This window comes from Mandrillus leucophaeus, unplaced genomic scaffold (genome assembly GCF_000951045.1).
Source record: "Mandrillus leucophaeus isolate KB7577 unplaced genomic scaffold, Mleu.le_1.0 Scaffold35, whole genome shotgun sequence".
NCBI lineage: Eukaryota > Metazoa > Chordata > Mammalia > Primates > Cercopithecidae > Mandrillus > Mandrillus leucophaeus.
Genome location: NW_012103698.1, coordinates 625,232 through 647,286, shown reverse-complemented (window position 1 = coordinate 647,286; position 22,055 = coordinate 625,232). Strand labels below are relative to the sequence as shown.

At 38.8% G+C, this 22,055-nt stretch overlaps 1 protein-coding gene across 1 annotated transcript in view; it reads right to left on the bottom strand.

The window, feature by feature from the left end:
- Positions 1-22,055, bottom strand: part of UBR1 (ubiquitin protein ligase E3 component n-recognin 1) — a 160,279-nt gene that overhangs the window by 46,950 nt on the left and 91,274 nt on the right. Inside the window, exons 28-33 of the mRNA XM_011989223.1 lie at positions 20,723-20,809; positions 19,264-19,445; positions 13,191-13,396; positions 11,535-11,628; positions 10,251-10,400; positions 5,802-5,899 (exon numbers count right to left, since the gene is read on the bottom strand). Of these exons, the coding sequence (XP_011844613.1) occupies positions 5,802-5,899; positions 10,251-10,400; positions 11,535-11,628; positions 13,191-13,396; positions 19,264-19,445; positions 20,723-20,809 (817 nt within the window). The remainder of the gene's footprint in view (positions 1-5,801; positions 5,900-10,250; positions 10,401-11,534; positions 11,629-13,190; positions 13,397-19,263; positions 19,446-20,722; positions 20,810-22,055) is intronic.

Sequence of the window (22,055 nt, the reverse complement as noted above, 5' to 3'; positions counted from 1 at the left end):
TAAAGTGTTTTAGACGGTAATAAACTCAGGTCCAACAAGTCCTGTCTCATTCTCTGTGGATGGTGATTCCAATGTTAGTTTTCAGAGCCTTTGCTGTGGTGTTCTGATCTGTCCAGCACATGTACTCCTCGTGGGGTTAGTCTAGGACTTGAGTGATGGTTTAAATGAAGCTTACTTCTCAAAACTTTGGTTACGCCTCTTTGAGCCTATTCTGTACATGTGCAACTTGGAGGTGAGCCCAGAACTTATGTTGACCTCAAAAATATGAGATTCCCCTTCTACAGTTCTCTCCTCTTCGGGATTTCTCACCCTAGCCCTCCCACTTTCTAGCTCCTAAGGGCCCTTTCCCCCAGTTTCTCTGGCCAAAATAACATGTTTCTCTCAGTTTTAGTCTACTATGCTGTCAGTCAGATTTATGACTGCGGATGCCCTTGGCGTGAAGCCACAAGGCAAAGACAGAAAAAAATGATGATGATTAACCTTGTACTCTTTGGAACACAGGAGCCCCTCCTCCCAGTTCCTCACCAGAGAGACTGGTTTTCTCCTGGGATTATGGGCATCTGTGTGGCCACCATGGCTGTGCAGCTCTATGCCTGAGGCTGGCCTTGGGAGAAGGCCAGAGGAAAAATTAAAAATAAACACACTCCTTTTATATTCTGGCTATGAGGGGCTTCTTTTCCTGATCCTCTGACCTGAAAGAGATGGCATTTCTCATGGATTTTTGTTATTCATGCTTATTGTACAGTTCTAGAACTCAGCTGTTCTTGGGTGAAAGTTGGGAAATAAAGGAGGAAAAAGCCTCAGGAAACTCACTAAATGTACTGATAATTCTTAAATTTTGACTTTAGTTCCCATCTGCCTGCTATTTTACTTTTCAGAGACTTGAGCTGTTGTGGTTTTTCGTATCCTGTGAAAGTATGAGGAATTAGATATTGGATTTTATGAAATGTCTTTTTTTTTTTTTTTAAAGACAGAGTCTCGCTGTATCGCCCAGGCTAGAGTACACTGGCGCAATCTCGGCTTACTGCAACCTCCACCTCCCAGGTTCATGCCTCAGATTCTCTTGCCTCAACCATCTGAGTAGCTGGGATTACAGGCACGCGCCACCACACCTGGGTAATTTTTGTATTTTTAGTAGAGACGGGGTTTCACCATGTTGGCCGGACTGGTCTCGAACTCCTGGCCTCAAGAGATCTGCCTGCCTCAGCCTCCCAAAGTACTGTGATTACAAGCGTGAGCCACCACACCTGGTTTGAAATGTCTTTTTAAAAGTTATAATGACCAGCCAGGTGTTGGTGGCAGGCGACTGTCATTTCAGCTACTCAGGATGCTGAGGTACGAGAATTGTTTAAACCTGGGAGGCGGTAGTTGCAGTGAGCCAAGATCTCACCACTGCACTCCAGTCTGGGGGGCAGAGCGAGACTCCATCTCAAAAATAAATAAATAAAAGGCTATAATGATCATATTAGTTTTCATCTTTAACCTATTCATTTAAGAAGTTTCCATCAAGGCACTGTTAGAATAAACTCAATCTGAGCATTGTCTCTTTTGGGCTATGAGCTGTCTTCTAAGTATGGTTTTGGCCATATTCCATGGATTTTGATCTGTGGTGTTCTCATTGTTGTTAATTGCTAAATAGTCACTAATTTCTCCATCTCTCTTTAGCTTTTTCCTTGCATTCAACAGTTATACAGAATAGTATTTAAAAATTCCTAATTTGTTAGGTTTTTGAGCTCTTTTTTGTTAAGTATTATTTTATTGTATTGTAGATAGTGTAAGTGCCCTACATAATTTCCCTTTTTGAAAACTATCGAGATTCTTACATGGCCTAATTTATTAACCAATCTGTTATTAATAATCCACGGACAGGCGGGCACAGTGGCTCACACCTATAATCCAAACACTTCGGGAAGCCACGATGGGAAGATCACTTGAGGTCAGGAGTTCAAGATCAGCCTGGGCAACACAGCAAGATGCTGTCTCAAAAAAAAAAAAAAATTCCATGGGCATTTGATAAAAATATATTTTCCAATAGGAACAAACTCCTGTAGAATATATTACAAAATCAAGCTTAATTTTAAAAATTCTCTAAGTCCTTATTTATTTTAGGATTACTTGACCAGCCATAGTCTTAGAAAGATCTGGTAAAATCTCCCACTATCACTATGTTTTTGTTTAATTCTACTTATGTACCAAAACAACACAGCACGAAAATAAATAGAAACTGAATTTATTATCTGTCTTTTCTCCTAACCTCCCCAATACACTAGGCAATATAGATAAAATGTTTACACGTTCTCTGCAATCCTTCCTTTACAACCTCTTGGCTCTTTCTTTCCCCCAAACAATTAGTCATTCAATAAGCATTCAAAGCAAACTTGTCAATGCTTACTATTAATACCACCACTTCTTACCATCTCATGGTAGGACCAGTGCAACTGATTCCTGATTAATCTTCTTGAGTTATCTCCTCACTCTTCCAATCTATCTGCGGCACCACTCCCACACTAAAAAGCTACCAGAATAAATGCTAGTCACTTGCTCAAAAATTTTAATCATTTCATGATTTCTTTTTTAAAGTTCTTTATTTCAATAGTTTTTCCTTAGATTATGTTCAGTATTTTCTTCCCTTAAAAATATAGGCTTCTAAGTAAATTAGTGAATATGCTTAAAAAGATACTAATCACTCTTATACTTCATTTTTTTTTTTTTTTGAGACGGAGTCTCGCTCTGAGTCTCACTTTGTCGCCCAGGCTGGAGTGCACTGGTGCGATCTCGGCTCACTGCAAGCTCCACCTCCTGGGGTCACGCCATTCTCCTGCCTCAGCCTCCTGAGTAGCTGGGACCACAGGCGCCCGCCAAAACACCTGGCTAATTTTTTGTATTTTTTAGCAGAGACGGGGTTTCACCATGTTAGCCAGGATGGTCTCGATCTCCTGACCTCATGATCCGCCCACCTCGGCCTCCCAAAGTACTGGGATCACAGGCGTGAGCCACTGTGCCCGGCCTAATCACTCTTCTACTTCTTTAGACGGTCACAGAGGTCCTACTGCTAATAAAGTGATCTTTCTACTTAATGCCATGTTTGAGACCTCCAATTAAACATTTAGAGGCCAAAATAACAATAAAAACTGACTTAAGGCTGAATTTTTGAGACCTAAAACTCAGGATGTATAACCAACATGTCAATCTACATTTTTTTTTTAATAAAAAGAAACTAAATTCACATATGTCAAGTCATTTTAAATTACTATAAAAATTAAGAAGAATCTCTTGTACTGAATTGCTTCTCGGTGCTTAAAACAAGTAGCAAAGTAGCAAGTACATGCCAAAAATCACTTCTTAACAAATATAAGGTTTTTTGTTAGAAGAGTTTCCACCTAACAGATTGTTATCTCATTAGCACCACTTGTGGAAAAGGTTTTGTTATAAAATAGAGGAGGAGGGAAACTGACGGGATGTTGCCAGACTCATTCATTGCCGACTGTTGTCTTCCATCATTCTGTGTTTCTAAATGACCAAGTTCAAATTCTTACAAACCTCCACAACTGCCCCATATTCTCCACTATTCCCCACTGTGTACTCTCAACTAAGGTAGGCCAGGCTTTTTCAATGTCTCTGAAAATGTCATGCTCATAATTCCCTAAAAACATTTCTGTTTTCTACCTGGGTTCTCCTTTATCCCTACTACACATCCAAATTTTATACAAGGTCAAATCAAATCTAATTTTCTCCATGACATCTTCCCTTACTGTTTCAGCCCCTACTGATCAATTCCTTCTTAAAAATTCTATGAGCCCTACTGTTTTATACAATAAAATCAGGCTGTTAATGCTATTTCCTCTTGTATCATTCTTAACTGCATAACATGCACACATATGAGGTCAACAAGGCAGGGAACATAAATAGTGCTGAATGCATGATTAAACACTTAATAAATACTTGATAACTTAGGCTGGGCACACTGGCTCATGCCTGTAATCCCGGTACTTCGGGAGGCTGAGGTAGGAGGACTGCTTGAGTCCAGGAGTTTGAGACCAGCCTGGGCAACATAGCGAGACCTTGTCTCTACAAAAAATTTAAAAATTAGCCTGGGTGTGGTGGTATAAGCCTGCGGTTCCAGCTACGTGGGAGGCTGAGCCCAGGAAGTTGAAGCTGCAGTGAGCTGTACTCCAGCCTGGGTGATGAGTGAGACCTGTCTAAACAAACAAACAAACAAACAACAACAAACCCCCCCCACATACAAAACAAACAAAAAACCTTTGTAACTTAGACTATGGTGATGAGAAATAAAACCATCACCCCTATTTTTTCCTTTGTAGCTTTTGTATACATCCTTTATTTTCCTTAAAAGTATGTAACTGAAAGGACATAATTAAAGCAAAACAGAGGGTAAAATAATCAGGGAAAATGTGGATAAATACAGAAAGGTATGAAATGTAGAAATAAGACATCAATATTTTGAGTAGAATACCTAAAAATACTCTGGAATATTTTCTAGGTATAGTTTTCATCAATTTCAGATCCAAAGAGGGGATGAGAAGATAATTTTAAAAATACTGGACTTTGTCTTCACCCTATTGATTTCACTGCCTAAACCAGGGGTCCTCAACCCCGGGGCCATGGACGAGTACCAGTCTATGGCCTGTTGGGAACCTTGGGAATGGGCTGCACAGCAGGAGGTGAGCGGCAGGCGAGCAAAGCTGCATCAGAATTTACAGCCGCTTCCCATCACTGGCATTGTCGCATGAGCTCTGCCTCCTGTCAGATCAGCAGCCACATTAGAGTCTCATAGGTGCGCAAACTCTAACTATGAACTGCCCATGTGAGGGAACTAGGTTGCCCACTCCTTATGAGAATCTAATGACTGACATTCTGTCACTGTCTCCCATGACTCCCAGATGGGACCATCTAGTTGCAGGAAAACAAGCTTAGGGCTCCCACTGATTCTACATTATGGTGAGTTATATAATTATTTCATTATATATGACAATGGAATAATAATAGAAATAAAATGCACAATAAATGTAAGGCACTTGAATCATCCCAAAACCATCCCCCTCATCCATGGAAAAATTGTCTTCCACAAAACCAGTCCCTGCTGCCAAAAAGGTTGGGGACCATTGGCCTAAACAAAAGACAACTTTTCCTCGCTGTATTTTAAAAATTCCCATTTTTATCCTTTTAAGCACGTCTCCATTAATAGCCATACCTGTCTCACAACTGTAAAGAATATGTAAATAAGATGACAGTTTTAAAATGTTTTCGTTATTACAAACATTACTAACCACATATTAATAGTATTAGTAATAGTAATGGCTAACATGTAGCACTTACTAGGTACCACGGACTATTCTACTTTACATATAATAACTCTACTAATCTTTCAACCAATAAAATAGGTACTATTATAATATTATTATCCCCAATTTGCAAATAAGAAGTTGAGGCACACAGAGCTTAAGTAACTTGCCCAAGATCACATAGACAGTAAGTGGATCTTAGTGATTTAGATGAATCTTGGATCGAAGATTTAAATCTAAGCAGTCTGACAGCTTGGAATAATCAGACAGATGGACTTGATAGTTTAATCACTGTCTGTATTGTCTCCTAGTATGAAAAACGATTAAATTTAATAAAGCAATTTAAGCCAAACTTACTCTTAGCTTCAAAAACTTCTATTTCCTGATATTCAAGAAATTTGTACTTGCAAACCATATTTTAGCACATTAATTATTTTAAAAAAATAAAGATTCTGACACCATCTTCACATAGTTAATATAAAATAAATGTAAGCAAACCTTTAGCATGTCTTATATTATAACCTGATATTCTGGCCAGAACAGTCTGTATCCATTGTGCCAGGGTCAAAAGTTGAGCAAGAGCATCTGCATTCTCACTGAAAAATGATATTTAAAAATTATTACAACCATGGGTACAAAGTCAAATGGAAAAGCTGAATTTGTATTATTTCCTTGGATAAATTTTCGTATAAAAAAGTTAAGTTCCTCTAGATTCATTTCCTAGGTCACAGAAACATGTCTAAAAATGTAGCTTTTTGGAAGGGGAAGAAAATTTTAAACTTACAAGAAATAAGTCACCACCCACATGCCAATCACCCACAGGTAGTAAATGTCAGTAAATGGAATCACCATTCTAGTTGCTCCAGTCAAAAACTAGGTGTTGTCATTGATTTCTCTGATTCCCTCACACCCCACATTCTGATATGTTAATTAACCTTGCAGGTTTTATCTTTTAAATATATCCCAAGTTGATCACTCCTACTTACCTCTTACTACTACCCCCTAATCCAAGTCACATCAGCCCTCACTTGGATTACTTAAATAGACTCCTAAGTGTTCTTCCTGCTTCTACTCTTGTGTTTCATTGTAAGTATAAATTCTTCATACAGCAGCTAGAAGAATTTTCTAAAATTGTAAATAGGATTACACAACTTCTAATCTTTGCTCATAATCCTTTTTATGATCTGGTCTTTACTTGCTCCATTCCATGCTGCCTTCTTGCTGTGCCTCAAACATGATGATGGGGTTCCAAACTTGAGCCTTTGCTTTTTTTTTTTTTTTTTTGAGATAGAGTCTCGCTCTGTTGCCAGGTTGGAGTACAGTGGCACAATCTTGGCTCACTGCAACCTCCGCCTCCTGGGTTCAAGCGATTCTCCCGCCTCAGACTCCTGAGTTGCTGAGATTACAGGCGCCTGCCACCACGCCCAGCTAATTTTTGTATTTTTAGTAGAGACTGGGTTTCGCCACGTTGACCAGGCTGGTCTCGATCTCTTGACTTCATGATCCGCCCGCCTTGGCCTCCCAAAGTGCTGGGATTATAGGTGTGAGCCACCACCCAGCCAAGCCTTTGCTCTTGATACAGCCTGTGCTTAGAATTTTCTTCTCCCAGAGAAAAGCAGTGATTATTCCTCACTTTATTCAGGTCTCTGTTCAAATGTCACCATCTCAGAGAAGAGCTCCCTGATAACTCTGTCTATAAATAGCCTCATGCTCCAGTCTGTCTTCAGCCCTTTAACCTACTGCTTTAGCTTTCTCATAGTATTTCCCACTACTCAACATTTTGCCTTATTTTTTTATTGCCAGTCTCTCCTTCCTAAAATGGACATAAGGAAAGGGACTCGAGACAGACTGTTATTAAGAACAAAGAAGGGCTGGGCACAGTGGCGGCTCAGGCCTGTAGTCCAGCACTTTGAGAGGCTGAGGTGAGTGGGTCACTTGAGCCCAGGAGTTAGAGACCAGCCTGGGAAATGTAGTGAAACTCTGTCTCTACAAAAAATACAAAAATTAGTGGGGTATGGGTGGCACATGCCTGTGGTCCCAGCTGCTCGGGAGGCTGAGGTGGAAGGATCATCTGAGCCCAAGAAGGTTGAGGCTCCAATGAGCTGAGTGAGATCACACCACCGTACTCCAGCACACAGTGAGATCCTATCTAAAAAAAAAACCAAAAAACCAAGAAGGACCAGAAACAGTGTTATTAAAAAGACTATAAAATAGGAATCTTTTTATTGAAATAATAGTCTTGAGCAAAGGTAAAATATATAATGAACTGTGCCAAAATTTACATATCTGGGCACAAATTTGATCTAAGAAATTTTTTTTGTTCTCAAAAAATGGAAATATACTATGACTGATTATAACCAATTTTCTTTACAGACACCAGTTCATTAGTTTTAAATTTTTTGGTAAGTTTATATTATAAATTTTTAATCAAAATCTTAGTTTTGACAGTTTTTATATGCTTTTATCTTTACTATCTTAGATTATATTCATGCTGATTTTCTAAAATCCAAAAAAGGCAAATATAATCAATTATATGGGTAAATTGAAGTATCTAATAAAACTGCTATGTATAATCATGTATTTCAGATCCTGAGTAACAAAATTGTTACTATAAATTAAAAGTGTGCCAGAGTTCTAAGAGAACTGGTTGTAAGGATCAGTTTTCTAAATTTAGAAAGAACTGCTCTGAAGCATCTGATCCTTAAAGACATCAAAGAAAGAAGTAGCTAAATACTCTGTTAGAGAACAATTTACATAGTTTAATAATCCTATTTGGGGGAGCCACTGTGCAAAAAAGGCTTGTGCAAGAAGTTGGAAAGTCACTTTATTATGATTTCCTTTATCTTTGCCTTCTGCTGTACAGTTAGGTAAGGCTTTGGAGTCAGGAGTCAGGTCTGGGTTTGAATCTTAGATCTGTCTTAGGACAAATAAAAACTATCCATAGTCTCCAATTCCTTTAAATGGAAATAATAGTACCTACTTCACTAGACTACTGTGAGAATTAAATAAGATAATAAGATAATGCAGCATTTGCTTTGCAGAATGCCTAAAATATATTAATTACTCAAATCAAGGATAATTCTTTCTCATGTTACCAAATATGTTGAAGAAGACAATTTGAATTTAGGTTTATCAATGACATGGAATAGTAGAGATCAGAACAACTCTTTATTTATTTATTTATTTATTTATTTTTATTTATTTATTTTTGACGAGAGTGTCACTCTGTCGCCCAGGCTGGAGTGCAAAGGCATGGTATCGGCTCACTGCAACCTCCGCCTCCCGGGTTCAAGCAATTCTCATGTCTCAGCCTCCCAAGTAGCTGGGATTACACGCATGTGCCACCACGCCAGGTTAATTTTTGTATTTTTAGTAGAGGCGGAGTTTTGCCATATTGGCCAGGCTGGTCTCAAACTCCTGATCTCAGGTGATCTGCCTGCCTCAGCCTCTCAAAGTGCTGGGATTACAGGTGTGAGGCACTGTGCCCAGCCAAGGTTAGAGCAATTCTTTTTTTTTTTGAGACAGAGTCTGGCATTGTCACCCAGGCTGTAATGCAATGGCTAGATCTCAGCTCACTATAACCGCAGCCTCCCAGGTTCAAGCGATTCTCCTTGGCTCAGCCTCCCAAGTAGCTGGGATTATAGGCACCCACTACCACACCCAACTAATTTTTTTGTATTTTAGTAGAGACGGGTTTTACTATGTTGGCCAGGCTGGGCTCAAACTCCTGACCTCGTGATTCGCCCACCTCGGCCTCCCAAAGTGCTGGGATTACAGGTGTAAGCCACCACGTCCTGCCAGAACAACTCTTTATATTGACCCTTCTCGCCAAACCTATCACCTTTGAACTTTTATGGGACATAAAGGTATTTTTATCAACAAAACAATTTTCTGTAGCAGAATTTAGGTTTCTCATTATAAATTCATTGCATTTTAAAGCAACTGAAATAATATAAATATTATAGTACTGTCATCCTCATGTAGAACAGTGAGAATGTAGAAATATATAATTAAATTTCCAAGTTGTCATACAAAAACTAATAATTTGCTGTTAAATTCCATTTACAGATTAGAATATAAAAATTTAAAAACTCAATATAAAATATATAAAATATATCAGAATATACAAATTTAAAAGAGATATCTATAAAATGATATATATATTATATATATAAAATGAATCTAGTGTTTTTGTTTAATTTTTTTAGTTAACATTTGTCCACATCTCTAGAGCTATAGCATTTGGATCTTCAGAAAAATGAAATTAAAAATAATACAAAGATCATTTGAGCTATCAGACTCCAACTGGCAACTCTAATGATGGCAAAGGGCCATATGAAAGGAATGAATTTTTTTTGCATCTTTTCTCCTTTTGTGAGTGCTAAGGCAGAGTTCAGAGTTCTATTGCTTTAATGGCTGCTGGAAAATATAACCACAATATATAGATTCGAGTAAATAAACATTATAGTTCTCTGAGAGTCCAAAAAAATTAGGCTTTTGATCACATTTTAAAAGTATAACACAAGATATAAAATGAAAAAGTATTAATTCCTTTGAAGAATAAAAAAGTTATCTAACAAAAACAGGCACAAATTAAAGAACTAAAGACAACTTTCTATTTGTTTTTGAGACAGGGTCTCGCTCTGTCACTCAGGCTGGAGTGCAGTGGCGCAATCTCGGCTCACTGGAGCTTCAATCTCCTGGGCTCTAGTGATTCTGCCACCTCAGCCCGCTCAAGTAACTGGGTCTACAGGCATGTGCCACCACGCCTGGCTAACTTATTATTATTATTATTTTTTGTAGAGATGGGGTTTTACCGTGTTACCCAGGCTGGTCTCGAACCCCAGAGCTCTGGCAATCCACCCACCTCGGTCTCCCAAAGTGCAAGGATCACAGGCCACTGCACCTGGCCAACTTTTTAAAAATTAACCAAAACATAAAATATACCTGTTTATCTTTTGAGGTTGCAAAGGAATAATGGGGATCACAGTATTGCACAGAGATTTGCAAAGAGGGCAAAGATATTCTCCACTTTCCAAGTCAAAAAGGTCAACATGAATGCGCTGCTGAGAGCTCAGCTGTACAGCTTCAAAATATCTGCAAAATTACAAAGACACAGGCCCATTTAGAACTACACATGCATCTCTATATGTGTATCTCTACTTGCTCTAATCCAAGTTTTAAAAATCTAGAATTTTTGCCTCAATAAACATCTTTAGAACATACATGCAAAAACACACAAGTTGTAATCATAGAAGAAACAGGTTGCCTATTATTTTGGGAATAAATTGGAAAATATATCAGAGCAGATATAAATTTAAAATAAGTTTATTGAATCATAACTCATCTCTTGCCTCAAAAGCATGGTGATACAGCATGGACACTACTTTTCTCAGTTTCTAATGATGAACTGAAGTAGTGAGGGCTATCTTGGAAAAATTATATATTGTAATCTAATGCCAAATGGGTAAACTCTACACAAAAGATTTCTCAGGAATTACATTTTTGAATTTTTGTAGTTTCCAGAGATAGAATGAGAACTTCTTGTCCTATTCATCCTATTCTATTTCAAAGGTACTTTTCACAGCAGTATGTTTTGAGGGAAATTAGATTTTTATAAAGATTACTTATTTATTATTTATTTGTTGTACTTATTAATTTTTTTGAGACTACATTTCGCTCTTGTCTCCCAGGCTGGAGTGCAATGGCGCAATCTCGGCTCACTGGAACCTCCACCTCCCAGGTTCAAGCGATTCTCTCCTGCCTCAGCCTCTTGACTAGCTGGGATTACAGACATGTGCCACCACACTCAGCTAATTTTTGTATTTTTAGTAGAGACAGGGTTTTACCACGTTGGCCAGGCTGGTCTCAAACTCCTGACCTCAGGTGATCCTCCCACCTCGGCCTCCCAAAGTGCTAAGATTACAGGTGTGAGCCACCACGCCCAGCCAATCATTACTTTTTTTACATGAATACTGATGAAGAGCAACTGATTAGTTTATGGAGAGCAAGCACAAAGGAACAGTGAAAATCTAAAGTTGGTAACTTTACACACCACTTTCCAACTTTGATAATAATAATTCATGCAAACAGAATTAGTAATTAAAACTGTTTCAGTCATTCAAATAAGAAGAAAGGAAAGAAGACATGAGAAAACATGCCTTTTTGTGGCCTTGAGTGAACTTCAATGTTCCTAGTCTCTTTCAAGAACATGTCAGAAGGACAACTTACTTCTGCCAGCACACTGCATGCATTACATGACCACAGCTTCCTGTGTAAGTTCCATATGCCAAGTCTGGATCCATGAAAAGTGGGTCTAGGGTTTCTGGTACAAGGCATAAAAAGGAGGGAAAAAGAGAGACGGGTTATCAGGTCTAAAGTCTAATCACAAACTGTCTTAGGAATGTCCAAGCAAAGTGTCACAATATCATAATAGGAGGATATATAGTAACAAAAAAAGTAATAGTAACAAAAGAGAAAAGCATAAAGCTAACCTGTCAGATATGATTCTAAACTTAGTATGGATTAATAACTCTATCTTTGATTTACTTTTTAACCTTGAATATTGGGTTTAATCTGCATTATCTTGGTTATTTAAGTGATTTTCTATGTTTCCAATATAATTTACTTTTTTAATTTTAATAGTAATTTGATAAATAATAATTTTAAGGGATACTTAGGGGAATTACAACCTCATTAAAAAAAGCACAGATGGCAGGACGCAGTGGCTCACGCCTGTAATCCCAGCTCTCAGGGAGGCAGAGGCGGGAGGATAGCTTGAGCCCAGGAGTTCGAGACCTGCCTGGGTAATATAGCGAGACCCCGTTCTCCACAAAAAAGGGAAAAAAAAAAAAAAAAAAAAAAAAGCAGAGATGGAGGATTTCAAATTCTGGTTTCATCACTTATAACTCATGACCATGGGTAAGTTACTTGACCTCTCTGTGCCTCAGGTCCTTCATCTATAAAATGGAACCAATAGTGATAACTAACTCATAGGGCTCTTGTGAAGATTAAGTAAATACACATAAAGCACTTAACAAGTGCCTGGCAATGTTAAGTTTTCAATAAATGCTAGTCTTTATTATCACTATTATTTTAAGGAGCTTTTTTTGTTTGTCTGTTTTGAGATAGGGTCTCACCCTGTTGTGGACCACAGGCTCATGCAACCATGCCTGGCTAATATGTTTGTAGAGATGAGGTTTCGCCATGTTGCCTAGGCTGGTCTCAAACTCCTGAGCTCCAGTGATCCACCCACACCGGCTTCCCAAAGCGCTGGGATTACAGGCATGGGTCTCAAACTCCTGAGCTCAAGTGATCCGCCCACACCGGCCTCCCAAAGTGCTGGGATTACAGGCGTGAGCCACCATGTCTGGCCTATTCCAAGGGTATTTTAAAATAATAATGATGCTAAAACAGCTAACTCCTGATGTAACAAGTGCAATAAATTATCTAATTAGCATTATTGCCAAGAAAATGTTTAACATGATTCTAATCAGGAGGCAACTTAACAATCAAATAAATTCAGAATGTGATACATTATACAAAACAAGTGGCCTGAATTCTTCAAAAAAACTACTATCATAAAAAAAGGAGGGACTAATCTAGATTAAAATAGAGTAAAGGAAATATAACCAAAGCAACACATGAAATGTGTTTGGATCCTGAGTAAAAAAAAAAAGTCTAGCAATTGAAGACATTTTGAGAACTGTTGGAGAAAAACTGATTTTATATTAGATGATATTCCTGGATTATTATTACTTTCTTAAATATGATAACGGTATGGTAGATATGTAACCTTACTTCCAAATGTCTTTCAAATATTATTTTCTTTAATTACACAGGCATGAAAAGAAATGCACAAAAGGATATTTATTAAAGAATACATACCTCCTGAGAGTTCTATGGGTTTTCCCCTGTGCTGAGTTAAGGCAGTAGATTTCTGGACACAGGCAGATAATACCATGGCATTATTTTCTATTTTCACCTCTTGTTCTTCTTGGCAAAGGATGCACGTCAGCACCTCCTTTTCAGTAACAGATGGACCCCGTTTAGGACCCAAAGCAATTCTAGAGTAGTCACTGACTGCTGGGGTGCTACCAAAAGAAATGACCAGAAATGAGGACACATGTTTTGGTCACTTGTCTTCATATTTTGGTAGATTTTAAGTAACTATAGGCAAGAAATATAAGAAAGATAATAAAAATAAAAATGATATTTAGCAATATTAAGTTAAAAGCTTCCCCCCTTCCTTTGTGGCTTTTATCAGTTATTTGCTTATTACAAAATACAAGTGTTGCTAAGTGCAAAAAAACAGATGATAAAATGGAATGCATATTATAATTTTATTTAATTTACTATACCAATAAGCTGGGTTATTTTTTTTTCTGGATATAAAAGTAATACAGGGTTACTGAATAAATTTTGGGATATCTGTAATAGTATAAATGTTATATTCCCACAACCTAGAGATACTCACTAGTAACCTTGTACATTTCCTTCTAGTCTGCTTTCTATTTATAATATACTACTTCATATAAATAAGATCACATTACACAGATTTGCATCCTGCTCTATTCACTTACAGTTTCTTACATCATTAAAACTTCTTCAGAAACATTTTTAAATGGATGCACAGCTCTTACTACATGTGCCATAATAGTTTTATCCATTCCCTGTCATTAAGCATTTAGGTTTCTATTCTATTTTAGTAGCTATTCAAACTAAAAAACTTACACCTTAATGATTCAGCAATTCTTAGAATCTACTCTTACTGACTGGGCAAAACTCAGGATCTACTGATGTGTACAATATTTAAATAATGGCAAATATTTACAACATGCTGATTGTGAAGCTAGGCACTGTTTCAAATACTTTACCTGTTTACTCAATCCTTAAAATAATCCTATGAGGTAGGTATTATTATTACGTCTAGAGCAGCTGCTGCAAAGATGTCTGCTGCAGGAGTGGAGGCGTGGCTGGGGCAACGTGCTCCATTGAGCCCTTGGGTTGGGAACAGGAGGGAGCCCACCCCTTCTGAGTTTGCGGGGCAAGAGCCCTGCACTCCCGGGCACAGCTGCAGCTGCCCAGCTCAGAAGTGCCTGTTCTGAGCCTCTCCCCACTCCCAACACCCGTTCTCATTTTGGAGCAAAGTTGTGAAGGCCATAAAAACCCCAGACTCAGCCAGACTCACATGGGAACTACCAGTTGCAGGAAGGAGCTACCCAATTCAAGTCTCCTGACTCACTGGGATGACCTGCCTGTGGAAAGGCAATACCCATTTTGGATCTCCTCTCCACTGAGTGCTGGACACTCGCTGGGATGACCTGCCTGCAGAAAGAGCCACCCACTTCGGGTCCCTAGAGAGCTGTTCTGTTGCTTAATAAAGCTCTCCACCTTGCTCACCCTCCAGTTGTTCATGTACCTCATTCTTCCTGGAGGCAGGACAAGAACTCAGGAACCACCAAATGGCAGGACTGAAAGAGCTAGTAACACAAACAGGGCTGAAACACCCACATCTACCGCTTGCCATATTGCAGGTGACAAGGAGAGATAAGCTGTGGTCCTTCAGGGAGCCCAGACCTAGGGGCTCCCTGAGCCAGGGCTGTGACACTCTTTGGGGCTTCGCAGTCTCTGGCATCTCTGAGCTTCCAGGTGCTACCACATTCCCCTTGTCCAGACACAAGTCCCCACAGCAGAAGCTGCTGGTGCATATGATCCAGGTGCAGGCTTGCACAAAGCTGGCCCCTGTCCCAGTGCCGAGAACTGCCTGCCCGTGCACAGTGGCTGGACCCTGCAGGTGCCCGCTCATGCACCCCTGGTCACTCCACACCTGGCTCACCCTTGGCAGGCATGGGATCCAGGCTGGTAGTGTGAGCCAAGTGCAGCCTGCCGGGTCAAGTAGGCAGGATGAGCCCAGAGAGACTGAGCAAAATTCTGGCAAAGGTGCCACTGGCCACAGAGGTTTCTGGCTGGAAAAGCAACACCCTAAGGATTGTGTGACACTACCACTCTTCAGATGAAGAAACTGAGGCCTAGTGACAATAAGAGACCCACCCAATGACTCATTAATAGTATGTAGCAGAGCCAGGATTTAATCCAGGTAATCTAGGCTCACAGTCTATGCTCTGAACTACTCTGCAATATTGTCCTTGTGCAAGAAGCTCCCTGAACTATGGTATATCACTGAACAATAAATATTCATCATCATTATAAATGAACTTACCTAACAGAAAATACTCTGCAGCTTTTTGTTTTGTTTTTTGTTTGAGACAGAGTCTTGCACTGTTGCCAGGCTGGAGCGCAGTGGCGCGATCTCAGCTCATTGCAACCCGTGCCTCCCAGGTTCAAGTGATTCTCCTTGCCTCGGCCTCCCAAGTAGCTGGGATTACAGGTGCCTGCCACCATGCCCAGCTAATTTTTTTATATTTTTAGTACAGACGGAGTTTCACTATGTCGGCCAGGCTGGTCTCAAATCCCTGACCTCGTGATCTGCCTGCCTTGGCCTCCCAAAGTGCTGGGATTACAGGCGTAAGTCACCGCACCCGGCCTACTCTGCAGTTTTTAAAAGGTGGTAATTACGTGGTACCACCTCCTAGGAGGCATCTAGCAATAAATTATGAAAGGTTTACTTATTGATTGTCACAAGGTACTAGTGGGCACAGGATGCAGTCCCACAATTCACAGGACAGTACTGCATGAAAAAAAAAAAGCTGCGTAAATGCCAAGACGGAAAAATGCTGAGCTCGTTTTGTATATAAGAACATATATAGATTTCCAAGACATAATACAGAGTGAAAATGGGAAGTTGTAGAGTGATATGTACATAATACTATTAATGTAAATAAAACCAAAGGCTGAATGACATGCTATAATTTCTGTGGCTACATATATTTGTATTAATAACATAGGAAAAATTCTGGCAGATACACATAAAACTTATAACCAGAGAACCTTTAAGGAGCAGAAAGAAGTCCAGGATTTGGGCCGGTGCTCAAATGGAACTTTAGCTTTATCTTTGACATTCAGCTTTCAAGAGGAAAATTATTAATGTACTTATGTAATTTGGCCAGGCACAATAGCTCACGCCTGTAAGTCCAGCACTCTGGGAGGCTGAGGTGGGAAGATCATTTGAGGCCAGGAGTTCGAGACCAGCCTGGCCAACATGGTGAAACCCCGTCTCTCTAAAAATACAACAACAACAACAACAACAAAATTAGCCAGGTGTGGTGGCAGGCCCCTGTAATCCCAGCTACTCAGGAGGTGGAGGCAGGAGAATCGCTTGAACCAAGGAGGCAGAGGTTGCAGTGAGCCAAGATCAAACCACTGTACTCCAGTCTAGGCGACAAAGCAAGATTCCATCTCGTGTGTGTGTGTGTGTGTGTGTGTATGTGTGTGTGTGTGTGTGTAAAACTATGTAATTAAAATTTTGGCTGGGTGTGGTGATACACGTCTGTAGTCCCAGCTACTCAGGAGGGTAAGGCAGGAAGATCACTTGAGCCCAGGAGTTTGAAGCTGTAGTGCATCATAATTATCCCTGTGAAGAGCCACTGCATTCTAGCCTGGGCAACACAGTGAGACCCCATCTCTTAAAAAAAAAAGGGGGGGGGTTTAAAAAAATATGAGAGAATATATTTGAGACTTTGGGATAGGAAAAGCTTTCTTAAACAAAACATTAATACAAAAAGTTAAAACTCTAAAAGACTGATAAATTTGTCTTTATCAACACTGCACACTTCTCTATGGCTAAACCCCATAATTAAGGTTAAAGAAACAGGGACAAAATATGGGAAACATATGTAACAAAGTTAAGTATTGATTTTAAGATTTATATAAGTCAATAAGACAAGAGCAAAGCACCCAATAGAGATGAGCAAAGAATAATAGGCAATTCCCAGAGGATAAAATGTAAAAGGTCAGTGAATAATCATATGAGAAGATCCTCTACCTAGTACTAACTAGCAACTGGGGAAATTCAGCCAGATTGGCACAAATCTGTAATTTTAATAATATCACATGTTTTCAAGTACTGAAAATAGTTAAGTATTGGTGAGAACAAAGTAAATTGGGCACCTATATGCACTATCAGGAGCAGAAACTGGTAAAACCACTCTGGATGGAAACGTGGCCATATCTATAAAATTTTTAACTCAGCCCTTTCCCTTACTGGACTCCTTGACTAAGTACTTGCAGAGCTGCACAAGGAGACACATACAAAAAGGTTCCCATGAACTGTAATAAGGAAAAATTAGAAGCAACCTAAATGTCTAAAGTCAGACAAATAAACTACTATATAACCACATCAGAGACCACTATGCAGCAGTTATAAACAATGATGTAGAATCTACACTATAGAGTGATATGTACTGATATCCAAAGATTCCTAAGACATTCAAACAGCAAGCTGCAGACAAAATGTATGGTTAAAAAAGAAAAACCACTAGAAAACACGAAACAAGCCTCACTATTTCTTCATGTACTCATGTTCATAAATGCATAGAAAGAGGTCTAAGAACAGTGGTAATTTGTAATCATGGTTACGTGTGGATAAAGATCAGTAATGCAAAGATGGTCAAAGGGGGACTTCCTGCATTATTTAAATTGTTTTCAATAAGAACACATTAAAAAATCACATGTCCAATCAATCAGGCAATAAATAATGAAAGCATTAAGGCCATAAATGAACTCTGAGTACACCTTTACTTACACCTTCTTATTATATTGTCAATAGTTTCTTTCTCACTATTTCTAAATAGTATGTTGTTAATACACAATATCTAGAGATGGGACTTTGGCTTGTCATTTAAAATTTCCAGTTTTAGTACAATATAGTCAGCCAAGGAAAGCATACCTTCATATCTTTTTATTTTTAATCACTAATATAATCATTATTCTTTATGGTCCTTGTTAGCTTACTCAGCTTCAAGACTAAAGATACAGATCAGATAGGATGTAATGTGCCTACTATTATTCCAAAAGCACAATTTTCTGAAAGTATCCACAACATTTTTTTTTGAGACAGAGTCTTGCTCTGTTGCCCAAGCTGGAGTGCAGTGGCATAATCTCTGCTCCCTACAACCTCTGGCTCCCAAGTTTAGGCGATTCTCGTGCCTCAGCCTCCCGAGTAGCTGGGACTCAATGCATGCATAGCCACAACCAGCTAATTTTTGTATTTTCAGTAGAGATGTGGTTTTGCCTGTTGGCCAGGCTGGTCTCGAACTCCTGACCTCAGGTGATCCACCCGCCTCAGCCTCCCAAAGTGTTGGGATTACAGGCGTTAGCCACCGCTCACAGCCCACAACACATATCGTTTTAAACAGCAGTGAAAGCTTGTCTTAAAAAAGGGCCAAAGCGGGTACTTCCAGTATTTTTAATTTCTTGGAATGCTTTTCAAAGTAACATTATTATGTCTCCTCCCTTTTCTCACTGTATAATAGCCTACAAAGCACAGCTCAGAAAATTAACCAATTTCTCTAAGAGCATACCACAGTCAGAACTCAGAAAACCAGATTTACTGATTCTAATTCCAAGGTGCTATCCATACCTGTAGTTATAAGCAATGTCCTTCTTCTCTTTAAGAAAAAAAGAAAAACTCGTATAAGCCACTTTTTTCAGGCAAAGAATTTGTTTCCAGTATGTAATAGTGGCAGTCATTTTTATTAGAAATAATAATGTGAAGTAAGTGAACTGATGTGTAAATGTGTACCTAAAAGTGCTAATGCATACAAAATAATGGGTTTTTGTGCATAAAGGTTCCTAACATAACTTTACTGCACACTCAATGCATTTATCAGTATAAAATTATATTCAATAAATACCTTAAGAGTCTTCACTCTGACCTTTCTAGAATGAAAATAGTTGAATTTCTCTTGCCACAAAATACATTTTAGAAAAGCATAATTTAAAGTGACTAACTTTTCCTCCAAAAATTGAGTTGGTAATTTTGGGGTTTGCTTTATTTTACCTCTCTTCCTCCATAATGGAGTCTTCTTTCCCAGGCATTTCTGTTGTATTGTCATACATGAGTTTATGAGTTTCAATGAAGTTTTTCTGTAAGGCAGACATCTGAGCCATGATCTTCTGGCGATGTAGCCTAGCAGCTTCAGCTTTTCTTTTTCGTTCTGCTTTTTCTTTATCATGAGTAATCTGGGTATTAAGAAATGACAAATTTAGGTCAGATCCACTGTTAAAAATTCATATACGCTGTTTGGATGGCAAAATTCCTTAGAATAAGATTCTGAAACCCTGATTACCCCTTACATCCTGGATTCAGTTTAATGTTTCAAAATTAGCATTACAGGCTGCATGACATCACGCAACTAATTATTCCTTTAGTTATTTAAATAATTTGCTGTAAAAAGCTAAGAACCTTAAATATCCAATTAACTGCCCTTTATACTCAGTGCAGGTGTATTAAGAAATAAAATTGGATAAAACAAAATTTCAAAATCATTTGTTAATCACTTAATCACTGACAATTTAAACAATCTTGATTTCTAACAGGTACTTCTAAACGCACTGTTAAAAATGAGAACTTTAACAACTTTTTTAACTTTAACAATATTACTGAGATACATTTGATGCATTTTAAATTTCTATTCAAATTTACATCCAGTGTGTTTTACTTTTAGGAAGAACATGTAATAACTACAAATAGTATTATTCTAATAATATAAATATTAGAATCATCAAAACCTGATTCACTGTATAATAGAAATAACACAAATATTATTGCATTTCATTGAATCTAAGATGTACCACTATCTTATATTTCTCTAAAAAATGCTGTTGATGAAAGTCATTTATTGTGAGACATATCCCAATTTAAGTCACTAAAATATATTAAAAGCTAATAAAATATGGTATTTCAGTTTTTTGTTTTTGAGATGGAAACTTGCTCTGTCACCCAGGCTGGAATGCAGTAGCGTGATCTTGGCTCACTGCAACCTCTGCCTCCTAGGTTCAAGTGATTTTCGTGCCTCAGCCTCCTGAGCAGCTGGGACTACATGAGCACGCCACCACATTGGGCTAATTTTTGTATTTTTATTAGAGACACGGTTTTGCCATATTGGCCAGGCTGGTCTTGAACTCCTGACCTCAAGGGATCTACCCACCTCCGCCTCCCAAAGAGCTGGGATTACAGGAGTGAGCCACACACGCTCAGCCAAAATATGGTATTTCTAATAGAGCTCTACTATATATCAATTTCTCCTGTTTTTGTAAAATACAAAAATTATACTGCATTGCCATGTACTATTAATCTCCACAATATAGAAACATAATGAATAAAAGATGAACAGATCTCATATACTTTACAATAAACGGGTTTCTCCTAACAAAAAAGCAGCAGCTCCCTTATACCAGTAAAGTTCAAAGACAGAGATGAATGTCACCATTACTACAGTGTTATTACAGTGTCATACCTCATCATTCTTAACAGATTCTGATCCTGATGTGGTTGCTACAATTAAACAAGATTTTTCTCTTAATCGCTTCACTGTGTCAAACATCTGTGAAAAACAGATGAAATGTTAAAAGAGTTAGTTAGACCGTTAGACCGACCAGGAACAGAAACATCCACTAATTTAATTTTGGCATCATATCTCCAAATGTCTTTCACTTAAAACTATTTCAATATATGAAGAAAAAAAGTGACTCTGTGACAAACATCTCCCCTGGTCAATGAGCAATTCAGCTAAGGAGGAGGCCACTGGTAGCACAATCAGCTGATTCAGTAGGCTGGGGGCATGCCTCTGTTAGCTTTCAAGAGATTTGCCAGGAAACAAAAATTTTTTAATCTGAAATAACATTTTTGTGCAAAAACACATAAAAACAAAGATACAAAACGGTGACTGCTCTTTTGGAGGCAGAGGCGGGGTAATCTCAGCACTTTGGGAGGCCAAGGAGGGTGGATCACCTGAGGTCAGGAGTTAGAGACCAGACTGGCCAACATAGCAAAATCCTGTCTCTACTAAAAATACAAAAATTAGTCAGGCGTGGTGACCCATGCCTGTGATGCCAGCTACTTGGGAGGCTGAGGTAGGAGAATCGCTTGAACCCAGGAAGTGGAGGTTGCAATGAGCTGAGATCGTGCCACTGCACTCCAGCCTAGGTGACAGAGCGAGATCCTGTCTCAAAAAAAAAAAAAAAGACAAAGATACAAAATGGAAAGTAAAATCCTCCTCTCCCTGATTGCAACACCTCTATCAGAATATATAATTTTTATATTTACATCTATTTTCATAAAAAGAGATGCTACCATACATACTGTTTCACACATCCTCTTTTCACTTAATCATTTATCTTCGGGGACATTTCTTTTTCTTTTTCTTTTTTTTTTTAACAGAGTCTTGCTCTGTCACCCAGGCTGGAGCACAGTGGCGCGATCTTGGCTCACTGCAAGCTACGCCTCCCGGGTTCGTGCCATTCTCCTGCCTCAGCCTCCTGAGTAGCTGGGACTACAGGCGCCCACCAGAACGCCTGACTAATTTTTGTATTTTTAGTAGAGACGGGGTTTCACTGTGTTAGCCAGGATGGTCTCGATCTCCTGACCTCGTGATCCACCCGCTGGGCCTGTGCTGGGATTAAAGGCATGAGCCATCGCACCCAGGCTATCTTCGGAGACATTTCCACAACAGCTTACACAGAACTGCCTCATTCTTATTAACAAAGGTCATGGTTTCAGCATGAATACATTAATTAATTCATTCATTAATGCATTAATTCATTCATTTGACAGAGTTTCACTCTGTCGTC